The 24,354-nt window shown below is 33.3% G+C and overlaps 2 protein-coding genes and 1 long non-coding RNA gene across 3 annotated transcripts in view; 2 read left to right on the forward strand and 1 right to left on the reverse strand.

The window, feature by feature from the left end:
- Positions 1-7,715: 7,715 nt before the first annotated feature.
- LOC139840540 (protein DETOXIFICATION 30-like) lies at positions 7,716-11,857 on the reverse strand. Its single transcript, XM_071830802.1, has 8 exons — positions 11,561-11,857; positions 10,086-10,627; positions 9,892-9,978; positions 8,675-8,731; positions 8,319-8,557; positions 8,089-8,207; positions 7,912-7,998; positions 7,716-7,790 (listed from the first exon to the last, which is right to left on the reverse strand). Exons 1-8 carry the CDS (start codon positions 11,855-11,857, stop codon positions 7,716-7,718), a joined length of 1,503 nt encoding a protein of 500 aa, XP_071686903.1.
- Positions 11,858-17,777: 5,920 nt separating this feature from the next.
- LOC139840542 (sulfite exporter TauE/SafE family protein 4-like) lies at positions 17,778-19,666 on the forward strand. The gene is made up of 4 exons (XM_071830803.1): positions 17,778-17,813; positions 18,438-18,677; positions 19,276-19,372; positions 19,615-19,666. Exons 1-4 carry the CDS (start codon positions 17,778-17,780, stop codon positions 19,650-19,652), a joined length of 411 nt encoding a protein of 136 aa, XP_071686904.1. The 3' UTR covers positions 19,653-19,666.
- Positions 19,667-20,935: 1,269 nt separating this feature from the next.
- LOC139904246 (uncharacterized) overlaps positions 20,936-24,354 on the forward strand; it is a 37,465-nt gene continuing 34,046 nt past the window's right edge. Inside the window, exon 1 of the long non-coding RNA XR_011778712.1 lies at positions 20,936-21,076. This is a non-coding gene — a long non-coding RNA (uncharacterized lncRNA). The remainder of the gene's footprint in view (positions 21,077-24,354) is intronic.

Consider the following 24,354-nt stretch of genomic DNA (forward strand, 5'->3'; position numbering starts at 1 on the left):
ATTGAAAACAGCCCGTAGTCGCCAAAAGAGCTACGCCGATGTTCGAAGGAAACCATTAGAGTTTCAGATCGGTGACATGGTTATGTTAAAAGTGTCACCATGGAAAAGTGTAATACGTTTCGGCAAAAGGGGTAAACTGAACCCAAGGTACGTAGGCCCGTTCAAGATTATTGAACGCATTGGACCGGTAGCTTATCGACTCGAGTTACCGCAACAACTCGCCGGAGTACATAATACCTTTCATGTCTCGAACCTTAAGAAGTGTCTTGCAAAGGAAGATCTCACCATTCCTCTTGAAGAAATCCATGTCGATGAGAAACTACAATTCATCGAAGAACCAATCGAAATCATGGACCGTGAAGTTAAACAGCTCAAGCAGAGCAACATACCGATCGTTAAGGTTCGTTGGAATGCTCGAAGAGGTCCTGAGTTTACTTGGGAACGAGAGGATCAGATGAAACAAAAGTATCCACACTTGTTTCTCGATGACGCAAAATAGGTACAATTTTAAAATTTCGGGACGAAATTTATTTAACGGGGAGGTAATGTAACGACCCGCACTTTTTCGATCGTTCTATACTTATAAGATTAATATTTACATAAATTAAACCTTACCAACATGATAAGCAATCCAAATTGTCGAGATTTATATTTCCGAAAAGAGTTTACACAACGTTTGACCGTCTAGTTTGACCGATGATATCACGAACTATATAACATATGATAATTATACGTTTGTGTATATATATGTATATATACATATTTAACATGATCTAAGAATGTTTTAATATCTCATTTTGTATTAATAACAATAAGTTATAAGTATATTTTAAAACTACTAACTTAAGTTTTCAAAACGATAACTATACGTAATGTTTTTCGACGTAAATACTTATAACCTATATTACTTATACATGCATCGTATAGATATGTATTTTATCACTTTTAAAGGGCTTACATACATAAAACAATATAAGTATATTTACAAAAGATAGCTATATTTGAATCCTCGTTCCGTTTTCTCAAAGATTTCTACACGTATATCTAGGGTATATGTACCCGTATCATACGCAGCTTCTAGATGTATTTACTATTGGTATATACCAATAAAAATCTGCTCCTTAAGAAACATGTGGAACCAACCATTTGTCAAGTAGCATGAATTATTTAGCAAGAAAACAAAGTTAGGTATCTTTTTTTTTCCTTTATAACCTAAAAACGTTTTTATGCATGCACACCATTTCTTCACCCCATTTTCTCATACTTACACTTCCATTTCTCTCTCAAAATACTCTTAACTTCATACTTGATCATCTCCAAGCATTTTCCCCATCATTTAGCTTCAAAAACCTTACTTAATCACCATAAGAAAACCATACAAAAAACACTTCAAGAAATCCTTCCAAGAACACAAACTTACTTCCAATCTTTCATCCAATTCCATCACCCTTTTGGTTCTAGCTTTTTACTCCTCTTTTACAGCAACCTTGTCCAAGGAACTTGAGGTAGAATCTATGTTCATAACCTTATTCGATTCATATATATATAGCTATCTTATTTTGTGGTATAAAATTTTAACAACAAGAACATAGTTTGAAAGTTTTCAAACTTGTTTGCAAACTAAATAGATCCTTCTAACTTAACTTTTAAAATACTTCAAGACCTGTAATATAACTTAATTACATGCTAATTTAACAAGGTATAACTTGGTTTTTCAAAGAACACCTTAAAAACTGTTTTTACGATGTCGGAGTGCAACCGGGGACTGTTTTGGGTTGGATAATTAAAAACCATCTTAAACTTTGAATTGGAAGTTTATCTTCTGGAAAAATGATTTTTAATATGAATATGATAACACATAAAAATTTCATGATTTAACTCAAAGTATAAGTATTTTTAGAAAAATAATCATTTAAGGTTGTTTACATGATGGAAAATGATTAACTTCATAAGTTTCACTAAAGTTTGACCTATGACCTGTGATTTCGAATACAAACTAAGGTATTTACAGTTCATAGTCTTAAAGAGGGACTCGATCCAAGGAAGTGACAAGTTGAATCAACGAAAACGGAGTTGTAACGAAGAAACTATGACCAAAACGAGATCGGATATCTAAGACTTGTTTAACTTCGGGATTAATTGGGAAAAATTAAATAAAATCACATATTTCTAAAATAACATGATATTTTATATATATATACTTATAATTCAATTTTATATGGTTCAGGATCACCCGCAAACAACACGAGAAGATTAATCATAAGATCCCATGTTTGTACGCAACACGTCATTTGACAACACCGGTACTTTATGTACGCAACACGTCATTTGACAACACCGGTACCGTGGGTCAAGATTAATCTCGACCAATACATATACGATGGGGGTTTTTATTTATTTCATTGGGGGTTTATTAAACACCTAAAAATGAACCATTAAAATTGAATTACTAACATCGGACTACTAACTACGGACTAAGAAATTATTAAAACTATTAAAAGTATAAAAAGTATATATATGTGACGATTGTTTAAAATAGAAATATATTGATAAACTATATATGGATAGGTTCGTGATATCAACCGGAGACCAAGTCAAATTATATATATCTTCAAGACAACAGTGAGTATATAGTCCCACTTTTAAACTCTAAATATTTCGGGATGAGAATACATGTATTTTATGTTTTACGATATGGACACAAGTAACTGAAAAATATATTCTACGTTGAGTTGTACCACTGGCATACTTCCCTGTAGCTTGGTAACTGTTATTTACAGCGGTATTGTAAACGCGAATCCTGTTGAGAGATCTATCGGGCCTGACAACCCCAACCGGACTGGACGACCAGTATTCAACGGTTGCACAGTACTTTGTTTTGTGACTACACTTGGTACGGTGTAGTAAGATTTCATAATAAAGGGAATATGCGACGTGATTAAATGTTAAGTATGGTTACCAAGTGCTCAACCACTTAGAATATTTTTATTAAACTGTTTATATACGAAATCTTGTGGTCTATATATATATATTGCTGCCGGCATTAAACCTATATCTCACCAACTTTATGTTGACCTTTTAAAACATGTCTATTCTCAGGTGATTACTAAAGCTTCCGCTGCATTATGTTGAATTTGAGCAGGATCTTGCGTACGCATATTTGTGTCAAAAATAAAACTGCATACCCAAGGATTTGTGTTGTAAAATATGCTCGAAATCGTGTTGTTATCATTATATGTAAAGTTTGTAAGTCGAAGATTATCGCTAAACGATAATCATCTTTTTATTGTCTAAAGCTTGTAACAAAAATAATGGTTATGGTTTGTAATGTATAATATATGCAGTTTCTCTTTCAAAAATGTCGCATATAGAGGTCAATACCTCGCAATGAAATCATACGTTATCTAACACGTTCTTATGGTTAAGGACGGGTTATGACAACCTGTGACATTAAATTAATAAACATCAAATAAAAAAAATCAAACAGACCTCTGAACTCGTAAAAAAAATGAAGAACATAACCTTTGATTTTGAATTCACTAACATTTTAGAAAATACTTATAACATACTTTGTGTTTCAAATGACCCATAAAAACTTTCTCAATCATTAATTTCAACAAAATCGATCTATATAATTTTAATTTGATGGAAGAACTCAGGTTTGACTTTTAATTTTTGAAGGTTTGACTTCAAAATTCATGAGCAATTTGAGAAATTATTGAATGAAAACTTGCAGATAGTTCGAGCATATGATTCCTAACAAGACTGCGTTTATAGAATTTCAAGTTGTAATTGATTTCGTGATTTGGCAAAAAAATGACACGACAGAGGAACCCGACGGTTTCTTTCTCTTTTTTTTTTCTCCCACGAATTGTAGTAGTAATTATTGATTGATAATAATAGGAAATTAATTGAATGGGTTTATTTCCGACTAACAGAAAAATCAGTCGGCTTGATTTATGGAATCAGAGGTTGACAAAATTTAAACAAGGACAAAAGAATAATAAAAAAATACATAAAAACAAATATAAAGTTGGATAGAGATCACTAACAGATTTCGTTTTTATTGTGAAAATGAGTTCTAATTGTGACCAAATCAGCGACAAGGAAAAAAGGTTTGATAGGAACGTTAAACTGATTTCAATTATACATTTGTAGTTGTATCATTTTTTAATATTAATAACAAGTAAATATCAATTTATTAATAATGATAATACTATTAATCATAATAATAATAATAATAATAATAATAAATAACAATAATGATAATTTTTAATAAAAGTGATAATTATAACTTTAATAATAATATTAATAATAACAATTTTGATAATAATATTATTGATAATAAAAATTATGACTTTTTAATGATAAGGGTAATAATAATAGTTACAAGTAATAATTAAGGTGTAACAGGTTACATGTATCCAATTTCATATCTATATATTATATATTAGAATAATAATGTTATTAATACTGATTTTTAATATTTTTAGTATTATTAATAATAATGAGAGTAATAATAATAACATTGAGAATGATATTAATAAATTACTAATACAAATATTAACAATGATAAAATACTAATAACATTATTAATAATGCTAATAGTAATTCTACTTATACAAATTTCATGTATATATATATATATATATATATATATATATATATATATATATATATATATATATATATTCATTTAATTAATAGCTTAATTATTTTGTGTACTACTTTACATTTTCAATTCCAAGTGATTACTTTGTATTTTATTAATTTACTTAATATGTATACTTATATTTATATATGTATATATATATATATATATATATATATATATATATATAATTACATATTTATTTACACGTAATTGTTCGTGAATCGTCGGGAATAGTCGAAGGGTAATTGTATATATGAACACAGTTCAAAACTTTGAGACTCAACATTACAGACTTTGCTTATCGTATCGAAACCATATAAAGATTAAGTTTAAATTTGGTCGGAAATTTCCGGGTCGTCACAGTAAAAAAAAATTAATAAATTTAAAACATTCATCATGTGTAATGTTATTACTAAATGTTTAAATGTAAATAATTGTTAAAATTAAGAAATTCATCATGTGTAATGTTATCGATTTATAAATAGTTTCATTTATGAAAAGTTCTAACAAAAAATACAAAGAAATTTGAAACATTCAGCGCGCATAATGTCATCGAAAACTTACAATAAATGAATCTATGAAAATATTCAACGTGTGTAATGATATTAAAAAGTAATAAATGAATCTATGTAAAGCCATATATAAACATTCAAATAAATTTAAAACAGTAATCAAGTATAGCATTGTCGCAAAATTTAATAATATATGTTATCAAGTAAAAAAAATTAAGAAATTTAAAACATTCATCATGTGTAACATACTGCTTTACATTGTGCTTCTTGGTTACAGACTATAATACCTACAAGCGGAATACCAAAACTATACAACAAAGGGTTAACAAAGTGTTGCCGCTCTACTACATTCTGCTTAATACAATATCGAAATGTCAATGATTAAGGTGATGAAAAGATACCTGTTCAGGGGTGCAGATATTAGAAACTATTGTAACCAAATTTTTCCGTGCCACTAGTAAATTGTAATATATATTAGTAGTTATACAAATTCTAACTTATATAGTCTCATTGGTATAATGATCTTAGCATCCACCTAAGAACATAATTCGTTCAGCTACGCATTTCTACAAACACCTGGTGTGCATCAGCAATTAAAGCCACATAATGGATATTTCAATTACCTCATCTGTCGCAAAAAACCATGTCGATGTATAACTGGCGCTTGCAACAACCCAGAAACACCATCCATAGAACTCTAGCGCTGAACAAATCAAATATTATGTGTGGTGTCTTCATTAATTTTTGTTTTGATGATTGCGATTTCAATCGGGAGCCCTAATTCGTTTCTGGTGAATGAACGCTGATTAAGATTTGTTTCGATAGATGAATCTTCTTTAGTCTTTCCAGTTTAATTTACAATAACGTGTGATGAATCTTCAAGGATTGATGAATATTATGCATCTAAACGATGAACTTGAAGATTTTTGCGGTTCAATTTTGGATTAGAAACCCTAATTGTTTTGAAGAATTGATACCCTGGATGTGTTGAAGAAGTGATAAAAGCGATCAGATGGACATTTGGCTTGTTTTGAAGAAGTGATAATCGCGATCAGATAAATGAATAATAATTATGTAAAGTCGAAAATACCCTTGGCACTATAATTTAATGAGACGGGAAGCAGATGGCTGAACTAGGATGCTGGATAAATCTAGGCTGTTAGATGAAAAATGGAGGGTGAGATCATCAACTTCCCCCTTCCCTCCAAAATATCACTTCCCTCTTGATTATATTATATATGTATATATATATTCGTATAACTTTTAAAAGAACTTAATAATATGGAGTATAGCATTCCCAATTGACATAAACTTCGTCATTGATCGTACTACGTACGCAATACCATTAAGCACATGATTGGGATATATCGTCACAAATTTGGTAATGGTCACTACTAATTGGACCCAATCCAATTAGTTCCTTTATGGGTAATGATTCGTTTAAGAGAAGTAGTGAAAATGCCCTTAAATTTCAAGGGGATTATCACTAAAAAGAACTCATTTTTTTCTAGCTTTTTTGATTCAGAACTCATAATTTTGTTGCCAATTTGCCAGCGCAAAGTGTCATCTTGCTCCTTGCTCTCTGGTGGAAGCAAGGACGCAAGGTGCATCTTGCTCCTTGCTTCCACTTTGCTCCTTGCTCCCAAATGAAAGCAAGGTCGCAAGAGGCACCCTTGCTCTTTGCTCCCAGGTGAAAGCAAGGTCGCAAGAGGCACCTTGCGTCCTTGCTTCCACGAGGGAGCAAGAACCAAGATGACATCTTGCGCCTTGAGCAGGCAAATTGGGGAAAAAATATTTATGAGTTCTGAGTCAAAAAAGTTAAGAAAAATGAACATTTTAGTGATAATCCCAATTTCAAGTGTTTAATATTATCTTTAATATCACGAAATTGCAAAGAAATCCCCTAATCACATACCAATCATAGTGCACCACTGCGTGGTGCTTGGTCGTTGATTCATTTCTATAGCAGCGCCCAAGGTTAGACACAACTCGCACCAAGCATGGTGCGTGGTGTTCGGTACGTGATGCGCGGTGCTTGGTCGTCGATCATTTCTACGGCATCGTCCAAAGTTTCAGTCAACTCGACCACTCGCACCTAGCACCAAACACGGTGCATGGTGCTCGGTGCTTGGTCGTTGATCATTTATACGCCATCATCCAAGGTTACACGCAAGTCGCACCAATCATTGTGTGCGATGCGTTGTGTGTGGTGCTTGATCGTTGATTCATTTCATCTAAGGTTATACGCAACTCGCACGACGCACGGTTTTTGGTGCTCGGTGCGTGTTGCGGGGGATTTTTGCAATTACGTAAATTCAGATACATATCGTTAAACACTGAAATTTATGGGCATTCTGACATTTTTCTTGATCTTTGCATCTCTTTGCATTGACATATATTTTTTTTTATCAGTTTATCCATCGGTTTCTTGATTGAATATCGACCATATAATATTATGGAACTTGATTCTAAATACGCCTCTGCATCTCTTTGGACTAACGACAACGTTTCTTTAAAATACATTTTAATACAAAAAACAATATATACATTTAATATTTTTGTTGCTCTCCAGCTACCTCTTTTTTACCAGACCATTGTCTAATTCTCTTTACTGCCAAGGATGCCTAAAACACACATGAATATATTCACATTAACTAGCTATGAGAAAAAGTCATAAAAAAACTCATGTTTTATGGTTAAATAAGAGAGTTATTTGAGTGTGGTTAAAACTAAATTAAAATATACCTCTTTGTCCCAGTTGGTTCTGTAACAGATCCAAATCAAGATCAATGTCTGGACAATAGTTCCTGTTAACATACCTATCCATATACCCTGCAATTTATACAATATACGTCAATATAGAATTATCGCACAACGGTTAAGTACATTTCGGAATGAATAAATTGCACTAATAACAAATACCTTTACACCCCAGTTGGCTGCAAATCCCAGAGCGAGTCCCAAAGGAACACCAAAGATGTAGTAACACGCAATATTTATATAAGCAATTGCTGCCTGCCATCCTGCCCCAATTGCCACCCCTACATTTTTTGATATAAATAAAAATAATTAAATTAATTCTAGCGAAAGTTAAATTGGTGATGATAATTGTGAAATAAAAAAAGAACATAGATAGATAGATATATAAATACCAGATAGTGCAGGTTGAATATTGTTGATAATGAGACAAGTTGCTAGTAACGGAGTAAGAGCGTAAACAACTTGTTGAACTTCAAGATTATTAGAAAATAAAGATGGGTACTCATGTCGGAATATGACTAGGATAATGGCCAACAAAACTCCAACAAAAAAAGATGAAATTGTTACGACCACCACTGAAAATTTCGCGGTTCTTGGATGAGATGCTCCTAACTCGTTTGAAACCCGAACGCTGCATCCAAAGATTACTTTTTGGATTAATTCTTGTAAGTAAATTTATCAACTGTCTATAAGGTTTGTTACCCATAACAAAAGGTTGAAATTTGAAGAGATTTATGTGCAAGCTAACCTGACAGCTGCATTGAATCCAAGTGCTAACATAATTGCAGCCCCAAGAATGTTTGTACTGCGAAATAATTTGGTAAGAAAATATGCAAGTTACGCAATTATCCATACTAATTCTGATCATAAACTACTTGTTAGTCACGAAGTCTAGAACACATGGGCGAAGCCAGGATTATTTCATGTCGCTGGTGGCACACATTTTTTATGATACAAATTTTTACTCTGAGAGAGTTTGTAGTTTGTAATGTATTTGTGTGCATTTAAACAAGATCTCTTGATTATCTTTTGTAATGTTCGTCTTTAACAACACTCAATCATATTTCATATCATGTACGTATTCTTTGTATAAACATTAATTTGCTTTGTTCCTTATTTACTAAAATAGATGATTATAATTATAATTATAATTATAATTATTATCAGATTACATAAGTATTGTTTTAGTGTGGATTGAACAATACTTATTATCAGATTACCCATGATGGGTTTATTGATCATGGTATAATTGATCACCCCATTTGGGTATATTAGGACTATTGGTCTTCAACCATCTGTAATAAGTGCTATTACTATTGTTAAGTATCATAAACCGATGAAATCATAGACGGATTGTTTGAGTGATTTTCAAGAATATGAGACAATTAGATTATTACCAAAGTAAAATCATGCATTTCATGTATCTTGTATTGATACATGGCTTAGATCACACACAAATTGCCCTTTGTGTAGGGCTGGAATTGTTAAAAATGGGACAAAAGAACATATCCCATATGTCACAAATATTCTGTTTCACAAGAAGATGTTCCAAGTACATCTCTTATAACTATTTTTTATGTGACATGTACGAATTGATTGTCATGAATCTAATAAGTAAGTAGATGGCACAAGGAAGGGTCAAATAAGAATTCTATATAAAATAAGAACCATAAAAAACCATAAGATTCTAATATGGGTATATAGGGACATATGGTCACTATTTCACAAGAAGCTTAGTGTGATCAATAAAACACAGATCTAGATGATCTGGCCAACTACCTACTAGTTGAAGATAAAGCATTAAAGGCTGAAAGCACTCACCTAGAAGCAAGCTCTCTTTGCCTAGGTGCATGGTCCAAAATATAATTTTAAATTAACATTTTAATATATAAAAATTTTAACATGTAATATAAAGTAAATACTACATATACAACAATACAATATACCTATTATGAAGTTACTAACCATATGGAGAGTGCATCCACTGCTATTTCAGCATTCTTTAAATATCCAGCAAAAAGTACCAATGCCATGAAATACCATGTTTCCAAGCTACATCAAATAACAATATTTAAAAATCACACCTTTTTTAACAAACTAATTGATCAACACATAACAAACAAATGTAATAAAATGGAGTTGTTTAGAAATCAACATACCAAAGCATAATAGCTGATGCAAAAGATAGTTTAACAAATCCCCAAAGATTAGTAAAAGCATCGCAACTAAACCCGGACCAAGCTCGACCACACGTCCCACTTACTATATAAACGAATTGCGCGATCACAATAAACCACCACGAAGCATTGAGCACTATAGCTCCACCCCATAAACCCCATCCCAGTTTCAACATAAACAACCAACTGAAAAATACATGAAGGACTAATGTCACAGTAGAAATGTAAGCCATCACCATTATCTTACTTTGTGCTTGCAAAAACTTAGCCATTGGATGATTAAAAGCGTAGGCGAATAACTGCGGAATCATCCATAATGCCATCTTTCCTGACGCGTGTGATATTTCCTCTGTTTGTCCGATAAAAAGGAGTAATGGGGTTGCAAATATGTACGCCGAAATTAAAATTAGACTTGTGATAAATAATATAACCCATGATCTTTGCATGTATATTCCTAACATGTCTACTTGCCCTGCTCCATATGCTTGCCCACATAACGTCTCTAATGCGCTTCCCATTCCAACCTATGGCAATCAACCATTATCTCTTTGTTATTTAAAACGACAAACTACAACCTGCAATGTTAGGGTTGATCACCATGGTTGTAAAAGTCACTCGACTAGTCAGAATATTGAAGTAGATCAACTAATCCCCAACTAGTATGCGACTTAACCAACCTTGAGTTGGAGCTCATGTGGTAGTGGCCGACCTCTCGTAGCGAGAGGTCAGGAGTTCGACTCCCGTGGGGTGCAACGTTGCACACAAAGTTGCCCCTTTACCCTTGATTCCACCCAAGTGTGCCTTCCGCACATCGCGTTGCGGGGGCAGTGGGGAGGGGGGGTTTTACCGCCCATCAGATTGGGCCAGGTTTCCTCCTAGGCAGCAGTTGGGGGCGGATTATGCAACCGCGGGAGATGAACGTGCGGGTGGTTAAGTCCCCCTCGGTGATCCCTGTTAGTGCATAAAAAAAGTATGCGACTTGACCTATCTAACAATCCACGTGCAATCGGGTTGGACCACTAACCTATCTAACAATCCCGTACTGCTGCTAAAAAAAAGGATGCGACTTGACCGAGTATATAGTCGGTCAAAATCGGATTTATCGGTACAAAGTTGGATCTATTCTGCGAAAATCGGACAAAGTCAAAATTGGTAAACGTCCGGTTAAAGTTGAATTCATTCAGTCAAAATTGTCAAGGTTCCAATGCTAGTCAAAACCGGATTTATTAGTTCAAAGTTTGATTTATTCGGTAAATATCGGTCAAAGTAGGTCAAGTATACTCAAATTTAAATTTGGTCAACCTCCGACTAGTCTGTCTAGTCTCCAACTTGGACGATTAGTCCATACAAGTCCCGACCGACTAGAGACTTTTACAACATTGCTCATCTCATAACCACATAATGCTAGGCTAATAAAATCATCACATACATATATTATTAAGTGAAAAGTAACTAACCATGATTCCATACGAGAAACCGCCAATGACTGAGTTTTCGATCGAGAATGCAGCGAGATCAAGAGTTCCAACATGACCCGCGAACGTTTGAGTAACAGCACCAAGTGAGTACTGACAAAAAACCGTGAAAATCGCAGGTCCGGCAAGGTACCATAACTTTTTTGATTCGATTCCAAATTGAACAAAAAAATCATTTACTCCTGTTATCGGAGGGCTATCTTTTACGTCACCGGTGAAATGACCGTTTTTTACGGCATCATTAGAGGTCAGAAGAGGCGAATTTGGGTTGCTATCCATTTATGAATTATTACTCCGCATTACGCACGGACAAAAGATGGTGTGTAACTGTGTGAGAGGAAGCTCGGGGCAGCTAAAGTATTATACTGTATTTTAGAATATATAAATAAAGATTAATTTCAATATAAAATAAAAAAATGACATTAAATATATATTACTGTTTATATAATATACATAAACGCTTTTGACTCAAAATCTACCTACCCTTAAACATTGGTGTGGTAGGTAGAAGACTTAACTACACTTTTGGTCACTGTGGTTTGTCAAAAATTACAAGTTTAGTCACTATGATTTATTTTTTGCAAGTTTGGTCACCGTGGTTTCAAAAGATTACAATTTTAGTCACTTACGTTGACAGACGTTAATTTAGTCCGTTTGAATTAATCATGTGTTGCTCACATGAGGGGTAATTTCGTCAATTCATTTTCATCATGTGCTGATCATGTGCCACCTCCATCATCTCTTTTATCCCCTTTTTATTTTCTAATTTTACTACCAACCTTCATCTTCCCCAAATTAATACAAATAAAACACCCTAAAACTACAATTTCACATGTATACAATTTCACACACAGATACACGAACAAAAAAGAACGCATTTGGTTCAAACACAGTCATTAAAATGAATTATCAATTTGTTAGAATGTCCACCTGTATTATTTTGATTTGTTTAAAGCTCCATTATTATGAGAAGAAAAAATATAACCACCACCGATTTAAGGGTTTAAGGGTCTCGATTTTATTTTTAAATTATTTCATCCACCAACGGTTTTATCTCACAGGACCGTTTCAGATCTCGAATTCATCCACAAAATATATGTTCAGATCCACCCTCTTAGTATCTTTCGTTTGCTATCACATCAATTTAAGGGTTTCTTTGAATTTGGCAACGATGTAACCTGCAAAAGCTGCAAGACTCAAAACTTGATAATCAAGATCTGTTCGTTTTGTTTGAAAAAAGAGTTACAATAAGATATAATCAAGATCAGTTCGTTTTGTTCGAAAAATGAGTTACAATAAGAGTTACACTAGTTCATCGATGTAACACTGGTTCACGTCATCCACAAATCGTTTACTTCTTTCAAATTGACGGTGATGGAGCTCCGGCCAACTACTGGTATTCGTGATTTGGGTTTCGTTTAGATATTGGTTTCGTTTGGATCTGGGTTTCGTTTAGATCTAAATTTGGTTGCTTCGGGTGAGTGTTAGAAACCGAGGATATATATAATGTTATACGGAGTAGTTGTATTTCCATAATTTTAACTTTCAAATTTTGTTTTATGATATATGTGTTGTTGGATTTTAATTCAGTTTGTAGTTTTGAGATGTTTTGATTTGTAAGTATTAATTTGAAAAGATGAAGGTTGGTAGTAAAATTAGAAAATAAAAAGGGGATAAAAGAGATGATGGAGGTGGCACATGAGCAACACATGATGAAGATGAATTGTCAAAATTACCCCTCATGTGAGCAACACATGATTAATTCAAACGGACGAAACTAACGTCTGTCAACGTAAGTGACTAAAATTGTAATCTTTTGAAACCACAGTGACCAAACTTGCAAAAAAATAAACCATAATAACTAAACTTGCAATTTTTAACAAACCACATTGATCAAAAGTGTAGTTAAGTCTAGGTAGAAATATGAAACATCATGTGTGATCATTTCCAAAAGTGGAGTAATTGTTTGGTATCCAAATAAATATCCAAAGTTCTACTAACTTGTTTCACGTTAAAATTTTTTGTTTTAGAATAATTATTACTCATTTTTATTTTCACCATTTTTTTCTTATTTCAATTAACTCTAAATGATACTCCAATAAATTTTTTATATAATAATATATTTAATAATTTTAAAATTTCATTCACAATCTAAGATTTTAATTTTAAGTATGTACCTGTCTAATTTAATTATTTAAGTATGTCTAATTTTTTAATTTCGTAGTGCACTCTGTAAAGCAGCCACCAGTTGGCGCCATGCGAAATGCTACCTACCTACAATAGTTATGTTTGGATGAAAGGATTTTTATTATGATGTATTAATTTTTTTCAAAAAAATAAGAAATTAAATTAAAGTCATGTTTGGTTAAAAGTTTTTTTTAGAGCTTTTAGCTTCTTCTTTTTTAACAGTGAGGTTGGAGCCATTGACGGAGAACCACTAACCGATCATATTTATCATATTTGTTTCACGTGTCAAGGATGTTCCACCAAACAACTGTCATATGATAAGCTCTGCATATAATCACCCTTGTAAAGTACTCGTTGAACAACTGTCATATGACATGTGAGACTCAAACTCGAGACTTCACGGACACCCAGAAGAGAGATAATCACTCAGCTAAGTGAGGATGGTTTGGAGCTTTTAACTTCTGGCTAGGGGTGGTCAGTATTTGGTTTGAAACCGTGGAACCCGAAAATCAAACCGAAATCAAACCGGAAAAAAACCAAACCGAATTTGAAAAACGGTTTTCGGATCGAGTCAAACCGAAACCGAATTTGAATTCGGTTTTCGGTTCGGTTTTCGGTTTTGAAAATTCTGAATTCGGTTTAACCGAAAACCGAATTCAAAACCGAATTCAAAATTTTTAAATATTTAATTTGTATATTTATGTTTTAATGTCATTATAATTTGGGATCCAATCAATGAAATATGTTCTCACTCATATGACGATTTGGTGGCTCACATTATAATTATGTAACTCAAATTATTATGTTTTTTTTCTTAATAACAGATACAGTAAACGTCATAATTAATCTATAAATATCAATAAATCATCGAATTCTTTATAATTTAATAGTATGTCATTGTTTTAATATATAAATAACTAAGACAATAGTAACGCCACAATTAAACTACCATCGTTCTCAGTTTTTTCATAATATTCGGTTTTAACCGAAAACCGAACCGAATCCGAATTTGAATTCGGTTTTCGGTTCGGTTCGGTTTTAACTTTGAATTCGGTTTTCGGTTCAGTTTTCGGTTTTGCCCAAAAAAAATTCAAAATCGAATACACCGAACCGAATAAACCGAACAAACCGAAAACCGAACCGATGAACACCCCTACTTCTGGCCTTATTAAAAAAAACACCCTAATTTTTTTTTATACAAGGTCTTTGGTGGTTTAGGACAAAAAGAGAGAAATGTAGGAATTTATATTTATTTATTTACATATACACTAACTCACGTTTTTACCATCCAATCAGAACCCACCAAATCACCCACAAATCATTTTTTTACTGTATCAATATGTTTCCCCCCCCACCACGTGTCGTCTGCATTAAAGAAACCCAAAACGAAACCCCAAAACGACATTAGCAGCCCCCTTATAATCACTCATTCTTCCACCATCTTCGTCTTAATTCTTTCTCCTCCCAAAAGGAAAAAAAAAAAAGACCCGTCGCCATCTGCACTAACTCAAACGGCGCGATGACAGCCGAAACCACTCCCTGGCAGCCGCGACACCTACAAATCTAGGGTTTGGTTTTACTAACACCCAAAATCGGAGTTCCATGTAAGCATTTTTTCAGTTCCCAGAACAATAACAATAAAGGGTGCTGTTATCCTGGACACATCAGACCCTATTTCGATTTTCTGACATCACCAGAAAAAGTTAAGTTTCTTACACTATTTTCTCAATTTATTTGATTTATTTAGCAATTTCTTATAAGTTTGCCATTTCCAACTCCTCAGACGTTGTTTGGACCTGCTCAAATACTAACTTTGAGTGTCGATGAATTTAACACTCGCTGGCAACATTCTATTACTTCAGGTAATGAATCTTCATATATTCATCAATTCATTTATGTATAGTCATTAACAGATGATGGAGATCTTTTTTAATTTAAACAAAAGAGGTGAATAAAGTAAACAAATGATGATATGGTTTTGAGATTTAGTCAGTTATTTTTATCAAACATACTATTGATAATTTTGATATTAAATGCATAATCAAAAGGTTACATTTTTTGAAGTATATAACAAGCATTTGGTCATCCGCGCGATGCCGCGGCGTATCACGTTGTCATTTATGAAGCTGTTGTGCATTATGAATGTGAAAATGCTGAATATTGCTGATATATGCTTAGAAAGTTGAAAGCTTAAACTCTTATTTGAGCATATTATAGCATAGTTGGTTTCTGTAAAGGCAAAATTATATGCTCTTTTTGAAGAGTCAAGTACATATCATAAAACTGCTAATTACATTGACAAACTGAAGTTGTTCTAGTGCTGTTTTAGTTCTTTTTTTCCCTTCAGCTCTTTGGCAGGGGTGTATGTCCTTAAAAAGAAACAGTTAGTATTGTAGTATGTTCGTGTATTTACCTCGGTGAAACGATAGTTTCCGTTTTGCACGGACAATGTCTTCCTGTGAGCATCTTGCATTTGCCGATGAACTTGTTTCTTCTAGTGTCGTATCGGAAAAAAATATTTGTATTAGCCTGCTTATTTAATTTTTTGTAACAATTTTTTGTTGGGTTATTACGTTGGAAGGTTGCCATGTTTTTTGTTGTCCATTTGCCGTATACTTGTCCCACGATTACTTTCCTTATGTCATATGGTCTTAAATCGGCTAGTGGTGTTACTTGGCTCATCCTGCAGCATATAATAGTAGCATTCATTATTATGAATGTAATCAACATAATGGCTCTATACAATTTGCAACACATATAAAAGATATATATGACAACCAAAAATAATTGTGTAGTTTCATAATGTATACGAATCTGTAGGAGGAATTAGTATGAAATGGAATGTTGTTGTGAAGACCTGAAACACTTTGACACTCTGTAGAAAATATTTATAAGCAGTTAGCCCAGGAGTTGAAGTTGAAGTTGAACACATTTATGTCAATCAATGGTGGGTTAGTAGTGGCATCATCATGAGGAAAACACAAAGGTAGCTAAGATAATTATAATGATCAACAAAAAATTAACAAACTTCTTGAACTGTCAATAATTTAATCACCGAGTTCTGTATGTAAATGTGATTAGAATTTAGTATATATATAAAAAAATGTATTACATAAACCCATATATATCTTTCTCAAAAAAGTTAAATAAACTAATAGTTGATGCTAAAATAAAACACCTCACCATTTGAATTTGTCATTCTAAAAATGCAAACAGTTCGACACCTTAGGTTGCACATTCAAACGTGAACTGCAACTATACAATAGCAGTACATATCATGCTTGACCATAAAAAAAATAGCAGTACATATCATGCTTGACCATAAAAAAAATAGCATTACTTGCTAGCTAATACATGGATAATAACCTTTTCTAATATCATTCATGACTGTTTTCAAATAAACATAAACAAAAATTGATTGATCACATTCAGAAAAGAGGCAAAACATCATACCTCCAATATTAACAGCCTTCTGAAACCAAACCACTTTCGCCGAGCTAATCTGAAAATCTACAAAGCAACAAAAAAACACAATGCCGAAAACTATCAACCTTGTAACAGGTAGCTCCAAATTTTCGATCAACAAACACAAATATGGATGAAGTCAGCCTCCAACTGAAATTTTAGCCAGACAATCGAAAAAGCCACACGTATCACAATTATAAATAATTACTACTTCCTACATCTACATAATGTTCTACAACGACACTGAATGCATAAGATTTTTCAATTTCAAACATCCAATTTAAAGAAAAGAAATTTGTAATCCCCAAATATCTAAGACAAAAAAATCAAAAAAATTGGTATTCTAAGACAAATAAACTACACAATATTAACAATCACTAACGTCACTAAACATGAAAACTGGTAACCAACCATTCGAAGCTCATTCTCTAATAGTTAATTTTAATTTTTCAAACACCAAACACAAAACAAAAAAATACGATTAAGTCAACCTCGGACTAAAAAATATTAGCCACAAAAATTATGTAAGAAACTAATACTCACCTGAATGGCCAAGAAGAAGACGGTACAGAGCTTACATACGGTCTGCATATGATGATGGTGGTGGTTACGGAGTCGATTACAGGCGAAGAAGCTGACGGAGGCTACGCCCGAGATGGTGGCTACGCGACTAAGGAGATGTATCGGTAGGTGGTTTGCAGAAAGTGAGGACTTTAGATTTTGAAAAGGCGGTATAACAAAAAAATAAAGAACGATAATGAAGAGATTAGGTTAATGGAAGGATCTAGAGAAGATGTGTGTAAATATCTAAGGTTGTTAAAAGACGTAAATACCCTTTTCGAATACAAAATAGGAGTGAATAGTAAAACTCTACATTCTATTGAATATATTTATAATTATAATTATAATTATAATATATGAATTTTAATTATGTGACATTAATTGTAGTATATCGTGATTGTAATTGTCATTGTTATAGGTGTTGCTAACACATGCCCAAATGACCTGTTGCTGACAATATGATGCTTTCAAAACCATTGTTAATGTTGTATTTGACTACTATGTATATTTACCTTTGGCAGTTGTTATATAAGTGACAGCTTACTATGTACGAACTCTCATAACATTTGAAAAGAGTTGTAACCCAAAATGGGCTAAATCACCTGGTGCTAAATAACTTGGCATTATCTTTTCGTATCTTGTGCAGTTCCTAGAAGCATTTGCAGTGTTTGGGTACGAATGTGTTAAGCTGTACATAGAAAGCAAGAAGAGAAAAAGCACAGGGAACTCTGAATCGGTATATGAGGCTGCAATTGATTGGACTGGACCTCACCTTGCATTCTGTGTGTTTTGTGGAATCTTAGGTGGCATCGTTAGTCGTCTCTTGGGGTCCGGTGGTGGGTTCATTCATGGCCCCCTTTTATTTGAAGTCGGAGTCTTTTTACAGGTAAACAAAATTATTTACTTCAATTTTATTTTCTGTTTATTAATGGTCTCATGTCACACTGAACTATCATACAATTTAATAGTGTTTGTGTCAATTGCTGTTTATATATTTGGTTCAAATGGGGGTCAATTTGGGTAACGATCAATGTAGACACGTCCCATATGTCGAGTTAAGAAAGTTTCGAAGTTTTGTTCTCTTGAAAATGAGTATCGAGTACATTTTGAATGAGATGGAAATTTATAACCCATTTGGGTCATACGCGCCTATTCTGACCCATATGCGTACTCTTGAGAAATGGAAGTCACCAACACGTCTAAAATTGTATTATAGGCTTATGGTATGAATTGGGCCAGCCCAGGTTGTTTTAGTTTAAATTTTGAGTCTTCAACAGAAAAGTTTTACCATTTTGGTAAAAGTGTCTTTTGAAATGTTTGGCATGTAGCAGTAGTATGCAGTAGCGCTCAACCATTTGAGTAACTTTTAAGGATGTCATGCTATCTACGAACTAATACATACCTAAAAATTGAAGTGACTGAATGTAGACGATGTTATGTGATTTTCTACGATCTAAAACTTATTACAAAGATTTGCCGTGTAGGTGAAATTGCGGGCAGCAGGTGTGGCGATGAGAGCGCGTGTTGATGCAGCTTCGATGGTTGATGGTCGGAGGGGTAATTGTCATCATGCTTCTTCAGGTGCTCAAAACTACCATTGTTATCCATCAATATCATAAGTTCTATAAATTAAATTCATTTCATGCGATTTGTTACAAAGTTGCCTAATACATTTTTTACTCGAAGTCAAATAAAGTCAGAAAATAGTACTGTTATGAAAGTTTTAATGTTTAATGTTAAATGTTAACTATTCTCAGTTGTATCAAGTTGACACTCATTATTGATCAAAGTAGATATTGTTCCACTTGACGGTGATTTTTCAGCTGATGATGGAGCAAATTGGGCTAAAAAAAGATTTTGAAGACAAAATTACATGTGCAGGAGATGACAGCTCTGTTGATAACGTGAGTTAAAAACTACCCATTTTGACCCGCGTGTGAGTTTTAGAGATTTTGTCCCTCATGGATGTGGAGTTTAAGTTCCACAATTTTTTAGTACCAAATCCTGTATGTTTGAATCTGATATTTGGATTTATGCTTTGAATCAGGTTGAACATGAGATAAAATCTCTTTCTGGTTGTTATGACAAGTAGGTAACTAATTTTTTTTTATTTTTATCTTTCTGTATTCATAAACACACGAATGTTTATAGCATTTGATTGTTACCCTTAGCATTTGAGTTATGGATTCTGATCATTAATAATATTTTGATTTATCAGATTCGTTTGAAGATAAAGATGAAATATTTCGGAAACAAAACCTCCACTTCGCTCATTTCTCTCTAATGGTAAGTTCTCTATCTTTAATTGGTGTATGATTAATCTTCCTTTCAGTCATAGGTAATACAATCTGAAAGAACATGTATTTACTTACCATAATTTGCATGATACAACAATTAGATAAAGGTCAACAATTACAACAATTATAATAACTACTACTAAACACACCCACCTTAAATACATTTATAGCAATTGCACATTAGTTTGTGTTGTAACCGTTGTTATTAACAAGAAGAAAAAAAAATGATGATAATGGTATTATGATCATCATATGGTTATTGATCTTATGTTATTTTTATCGCCATCTCCGAAACCGTAAACTCCAATTTTGATCAAAACTATTGAAGTTGTGATGATGAAACAAATTATTTTTTTTATAGAGTAAATTAAACGAAGATTGAGACGATCTGTATCATGGTATGGCAATTCCAGAAGGTTTTCAAGGTTTTGAGTAGTTGAAGTTGAAACGTCGAGTCAATAAGGTTTGAATAGCTTGAGTTGAAATCTCGAGTCATTTTGCCTATATTCTAATAGTTCACTGTAAGTGTATCTTTGTCATTTACTATTTATTTTCTTCGTTGTTTGGAACAGTTACTTAATGGCATATATGTTTACTCAATCCGCATGATTCTTCTTTATGTACCATCTCCTTCATTTGGCACGTTTTGATTGTATACCTTTTGGTTATTGTGGTTGTATACAACACGCTACGAAAGTTATGTAATGAATACGCCGCAACAACGCGCGGCCGAACTCGTTGCTAGTTAAAGGACTAAATGTGTAAAGTCTCAAAACTTGATTATATGCTGGAATATTAATCCTTCTAACTCATTCTAGACGTAAAATTTATACAGAGACTAGAGAGGGAAGAAGGGCAACAAGTGAGATGTGATTTTCATCAAATTAGAGTCTAAAACCAGAGATTATGTGTATTTAGAAAGTGATTAAGCTTGTAGGTGTAGAGATTTTTGGAAGAATCATCTTATTTCTCTCATCTCTAAAGTTTGGTAAGAACCCTAATCTTAGCTATTGAATTTCTTTATGAATTATGATCATGTATGTATGTATTTTGGTTGAGTTGGTGTTTAAATGGAGTTTTCAGCTTCATTCAAACTTTAACTCAAATTTGTAAGTTAGGGTTATGTGATTAATGGGTGAAAATGATGATGAATCTTGTTGGAACGTGTCTATTTTGGTAAGGATAACTTAGAACTAGTGAATTGGTGTTGTGGTTGTATTTGTGGGTCAAAAATTGGTTATCTTGTATTAAACCCGTAGGTGAAGAAAAACTGCACAAAACTTGATTTTGTAAAGGTCATATCTTGTAAACCGTCGCTCCGTTTGGGGCGTGTGATCACTTTTCGGAAAGGGATTTGAATATCCTATCCAATGAATAAGTTTTTGAGGACTGAATAGGAAATTAGCTGGGTCAAAACCTGCTGTGAATATAGGGCTTTTTCAAATGTCAAAATGGGTAAAATTTGTACAAAGTGTTATGGTTTGGGATTTTGGGCTTGGTATTAGTGTCTATATTGTTAGGTTGTTGTTCGGGCTTGAATTGCCACTCATAGTGGTAATGGGTCGAGTCTTTCTCGAGTCAAATTGGTCGAAATCTTAATTGGGTCGAAATTAAGCTAATAGTCACTTATGGTGTCTAGTGGCTTTATGGGCGGGTTTTGTGTTTATGTGTGTGATAATTACCTAAATAGAAATATTTAGCTTATTATTTGTGACATAATGTAATAGGTGGATTACATTGGAGACTCGTGGAATTCGGATATTGTGTTGCTAGAGATTCCGAGGTGAGTGGAATAATTATATGTATGTCTATATAATTTATTTGCTTTTGTGTAGGCTGTGGTTAGTGTATCCGTGCGTGAGGTTGCACTATAGTGTTATCCGTGTGTGAGGATTTCACTACCCTTTGTACGATGGGGGCCACATGTGTGTCACGGTGTTGATAGTTTTACTACTTCGTCATGACATGTGCGATGGGTGGGTTGTGGCCGTCGACTCTGTCCAGTAACTTCACCTTGGGATTACCGTTGTATTTGCGCTGTATAACGTTATCATGAAATGCGAGTACCGGTGGGAAATGCGAGTACCATTCCCGGGTTGTGTGAATATGGATCCATATTGCTTGTATGTGTGTGTGTGTGTGTGTGTGTGTGTGTGTGTTTGTGCTATAGCATGTTATGCTAACGGTGATGCTAGCTTGGTGTATGCGTTGATACGCGTTATTATGTGTTGTATGTGTAAGTGGGTGCAAGTAAGTGAATTATATATGTATATGTATAATTATTGCATTCACTAATTGGGATGACTCTTGGCTTATTGGACTTGAGTTGGGGATAAATACTCCCCGTGATCATGCTCCTGGTATTTGTTTGGGTTGTATTGAGTCTTAAACCATTCGTAAGGTAATTTGGTCAAAATTACACTTTTGTGTTATGTAACGGGTCGTGGGTCACCCGATAAATGATTAAACTTGGTCAAGCATTTCGTTGTATGATTTTGTCGTATGTTGAAGCTTAAACGGATTTAGGTTTATATGAATGAGTTTGGATAATATTTGTGTTAGTTTTGGAATGTGTCAAGATGAAAAAAAAAAGGGTTGTCGTTTTCTGGAATTGAGTCCAGGTTCGTTTCATCTAGGCAGAAATTTTGGATGCTAGTGAAAAGGAGATGATCACATCTATGCTTGAGGAGCTTGGGGTTTGTATTCTATTAGTGAAAGTATATATTGTACTATTCATTACGGAGTAATATATACTTTTTGTAATCATATATTCCAAAAACAACCGGTTTTGATGTGTTACCCATCTGCATGACCCACCTGAAATGTTCCGTTCTTATTGATTAAAAACGTTCCATATTAATTGATTTCGTTGCGAGGTTTTGACCTCTATATGAGACGTTTTTCAAAGACTGCATTCATTTTAAAACAAATCATAACCTTTATTTCATCAATAAAGGTTTAAAAAGCTTTACGTAGATTATCAAATAATGATAATCTAAAATATTCTGTTTACACACGACCATTACATAATGGTTTACAATACAAATATGTTACAACAAAATTAGTTTCTTGAATGCAGTTTTTACACAATATCATACAAGCATGGACTCCAAATCTCGTCCTTATTTAAGTATGCGACAGCAGAAGCTCTTAATAATCACCTGAGAATAAACATGCTTAAAACGTCAACAAAAATGTTGGTGAGTTATAGGTTTAACTTATATATATCAAATCATAATAATAGACCACAAGATTTCATATTTCAATACACATCCCATACATAGAGATAAAAATCATTCATATGGTGAACACCTGGTAACCGACATTAACAAGATGCATATATAAGAATATCCCCATCATTCCGGGACACCCTTCGGATATGATATAAATTTCGAAGTACTAAAGCATCCGGTACTTTGGATGGGGTATGTTAGGCCCAATAGATCTATCTTTAGGATTCGCGTCAATTAGGGTGTCTGTTCCCTAATTCTTAGATTACCAGACTTAATAAAAAGGGGCATATTCGATTTCGATAATTCAACCATAGAATGTAGTTTCACGTACTTGTGTCTATTTTGTAAATCATTTATAAAACCTGCATGTATTCTCATCCCAAAAATATTAGATTTTAAAAGTGGGACTATAACTCACTTTCACAGATTTTTACTTCGTCGGGAAGTAAGACTTGGCCACTGGTTGATTCACGAACCTATAACAATATATACATATATATCAAAGTATGTTCAAAATATATTTACAACACTTTTAATATATTTTGATGTTTTAAGTTTATTAAGTCAGCTGTCCTCGTTAGTAACCTACAACTAGTTGTCCACAGTTAGATGTACAGAAATAAATCGATAAATATTATCTTGAATCAATCCACGACCCAGTGTATACGTATCTCAGTATTGATCACAACTCAAACTATATATATTTTGGAATCAACCTCAACCCTGTATAGCTAACTCCAACGTTCACATATAGAGTGTCTATGGTTGTTCCGAAATATATATAGATGTGTCGACATGATAGGTCGAAACATTGTATACATGTCTATGGTATCTCAAGATTACATAATATATAATACAAGTTGATTAAGTTATGGTCGGAATAGATTTGTTACCAATTTTCACGTAGCTAAAATGAGAAAAATTATTCAATCTTGTTTTACCCATAACTTCTTCATTTTAAATCCGTTTTGAGTGAATCAAATTGCTATGGTTTCATATTTAACTCTATTTTATGAATCTAAACAGAAAAAGT

The sequence above is a fragment of the Rutidosis leptorrhynchoides genome, chromosome 4, assembly GCF_046630445.1.
Source record: "Rutidosis leptorrhynchoides isolate AG116_Rl617_1_P2 chromosome 4, CSIRO_AGI_Rlap_v1, whole genome shotgun sequence".
Lineage (NCBI taxonomy): Eukaryota > Viridiplantae > Streptophyta > Magnoliopsida > Asterales > Asteraceae > Rutidosis > Rutidosis leptorrhynchoides.

Bases quoted from the DNA above. Each gene is read 5' to 3' on its own strand.
- LOC139840540 (XM_071830802.1), bottom strand. From the start codon at position 11,857: ATGGATAGCAACCCAAATTCGCCTCTTCTGACCTCTAATGATGCCGTA. The intron at 9,979-10,085 runs GTATGTTGATTT...TATTTGATGTAG, and splicing joins GCATCAGCTATTATGCTTTG to CTTGGAAACATGGTATTTCA. The intron at 8,208-8,318 runs GTATTTATATAT...CAAAAAATGTAG, and splicing joins TATTCAACCTGCACTATCTG to GGGTGGCAATTGGGGCAGGA.
- LOC139840542 (XM_071830803.1), top strand. From the start codon at position 17,778: ATGGCCAAGAAGAAGACGGTACAGAGCTTACATACG. The intron at 17,814-18,437 runs GTCTGCATATGA...TATCTTGTGCAG, and splicing joins CGGTACAGAGCTTACATACG to TTCCTAGAAGCATTTGCAGT. The intron at 18,678-19,275 runs GTAAACAAAATT...TTTGCCGTGTAG, and splicing joins AAGTCGGAGTCTTTTTACAG to GTGAAATTGCGGGCAGCAGG.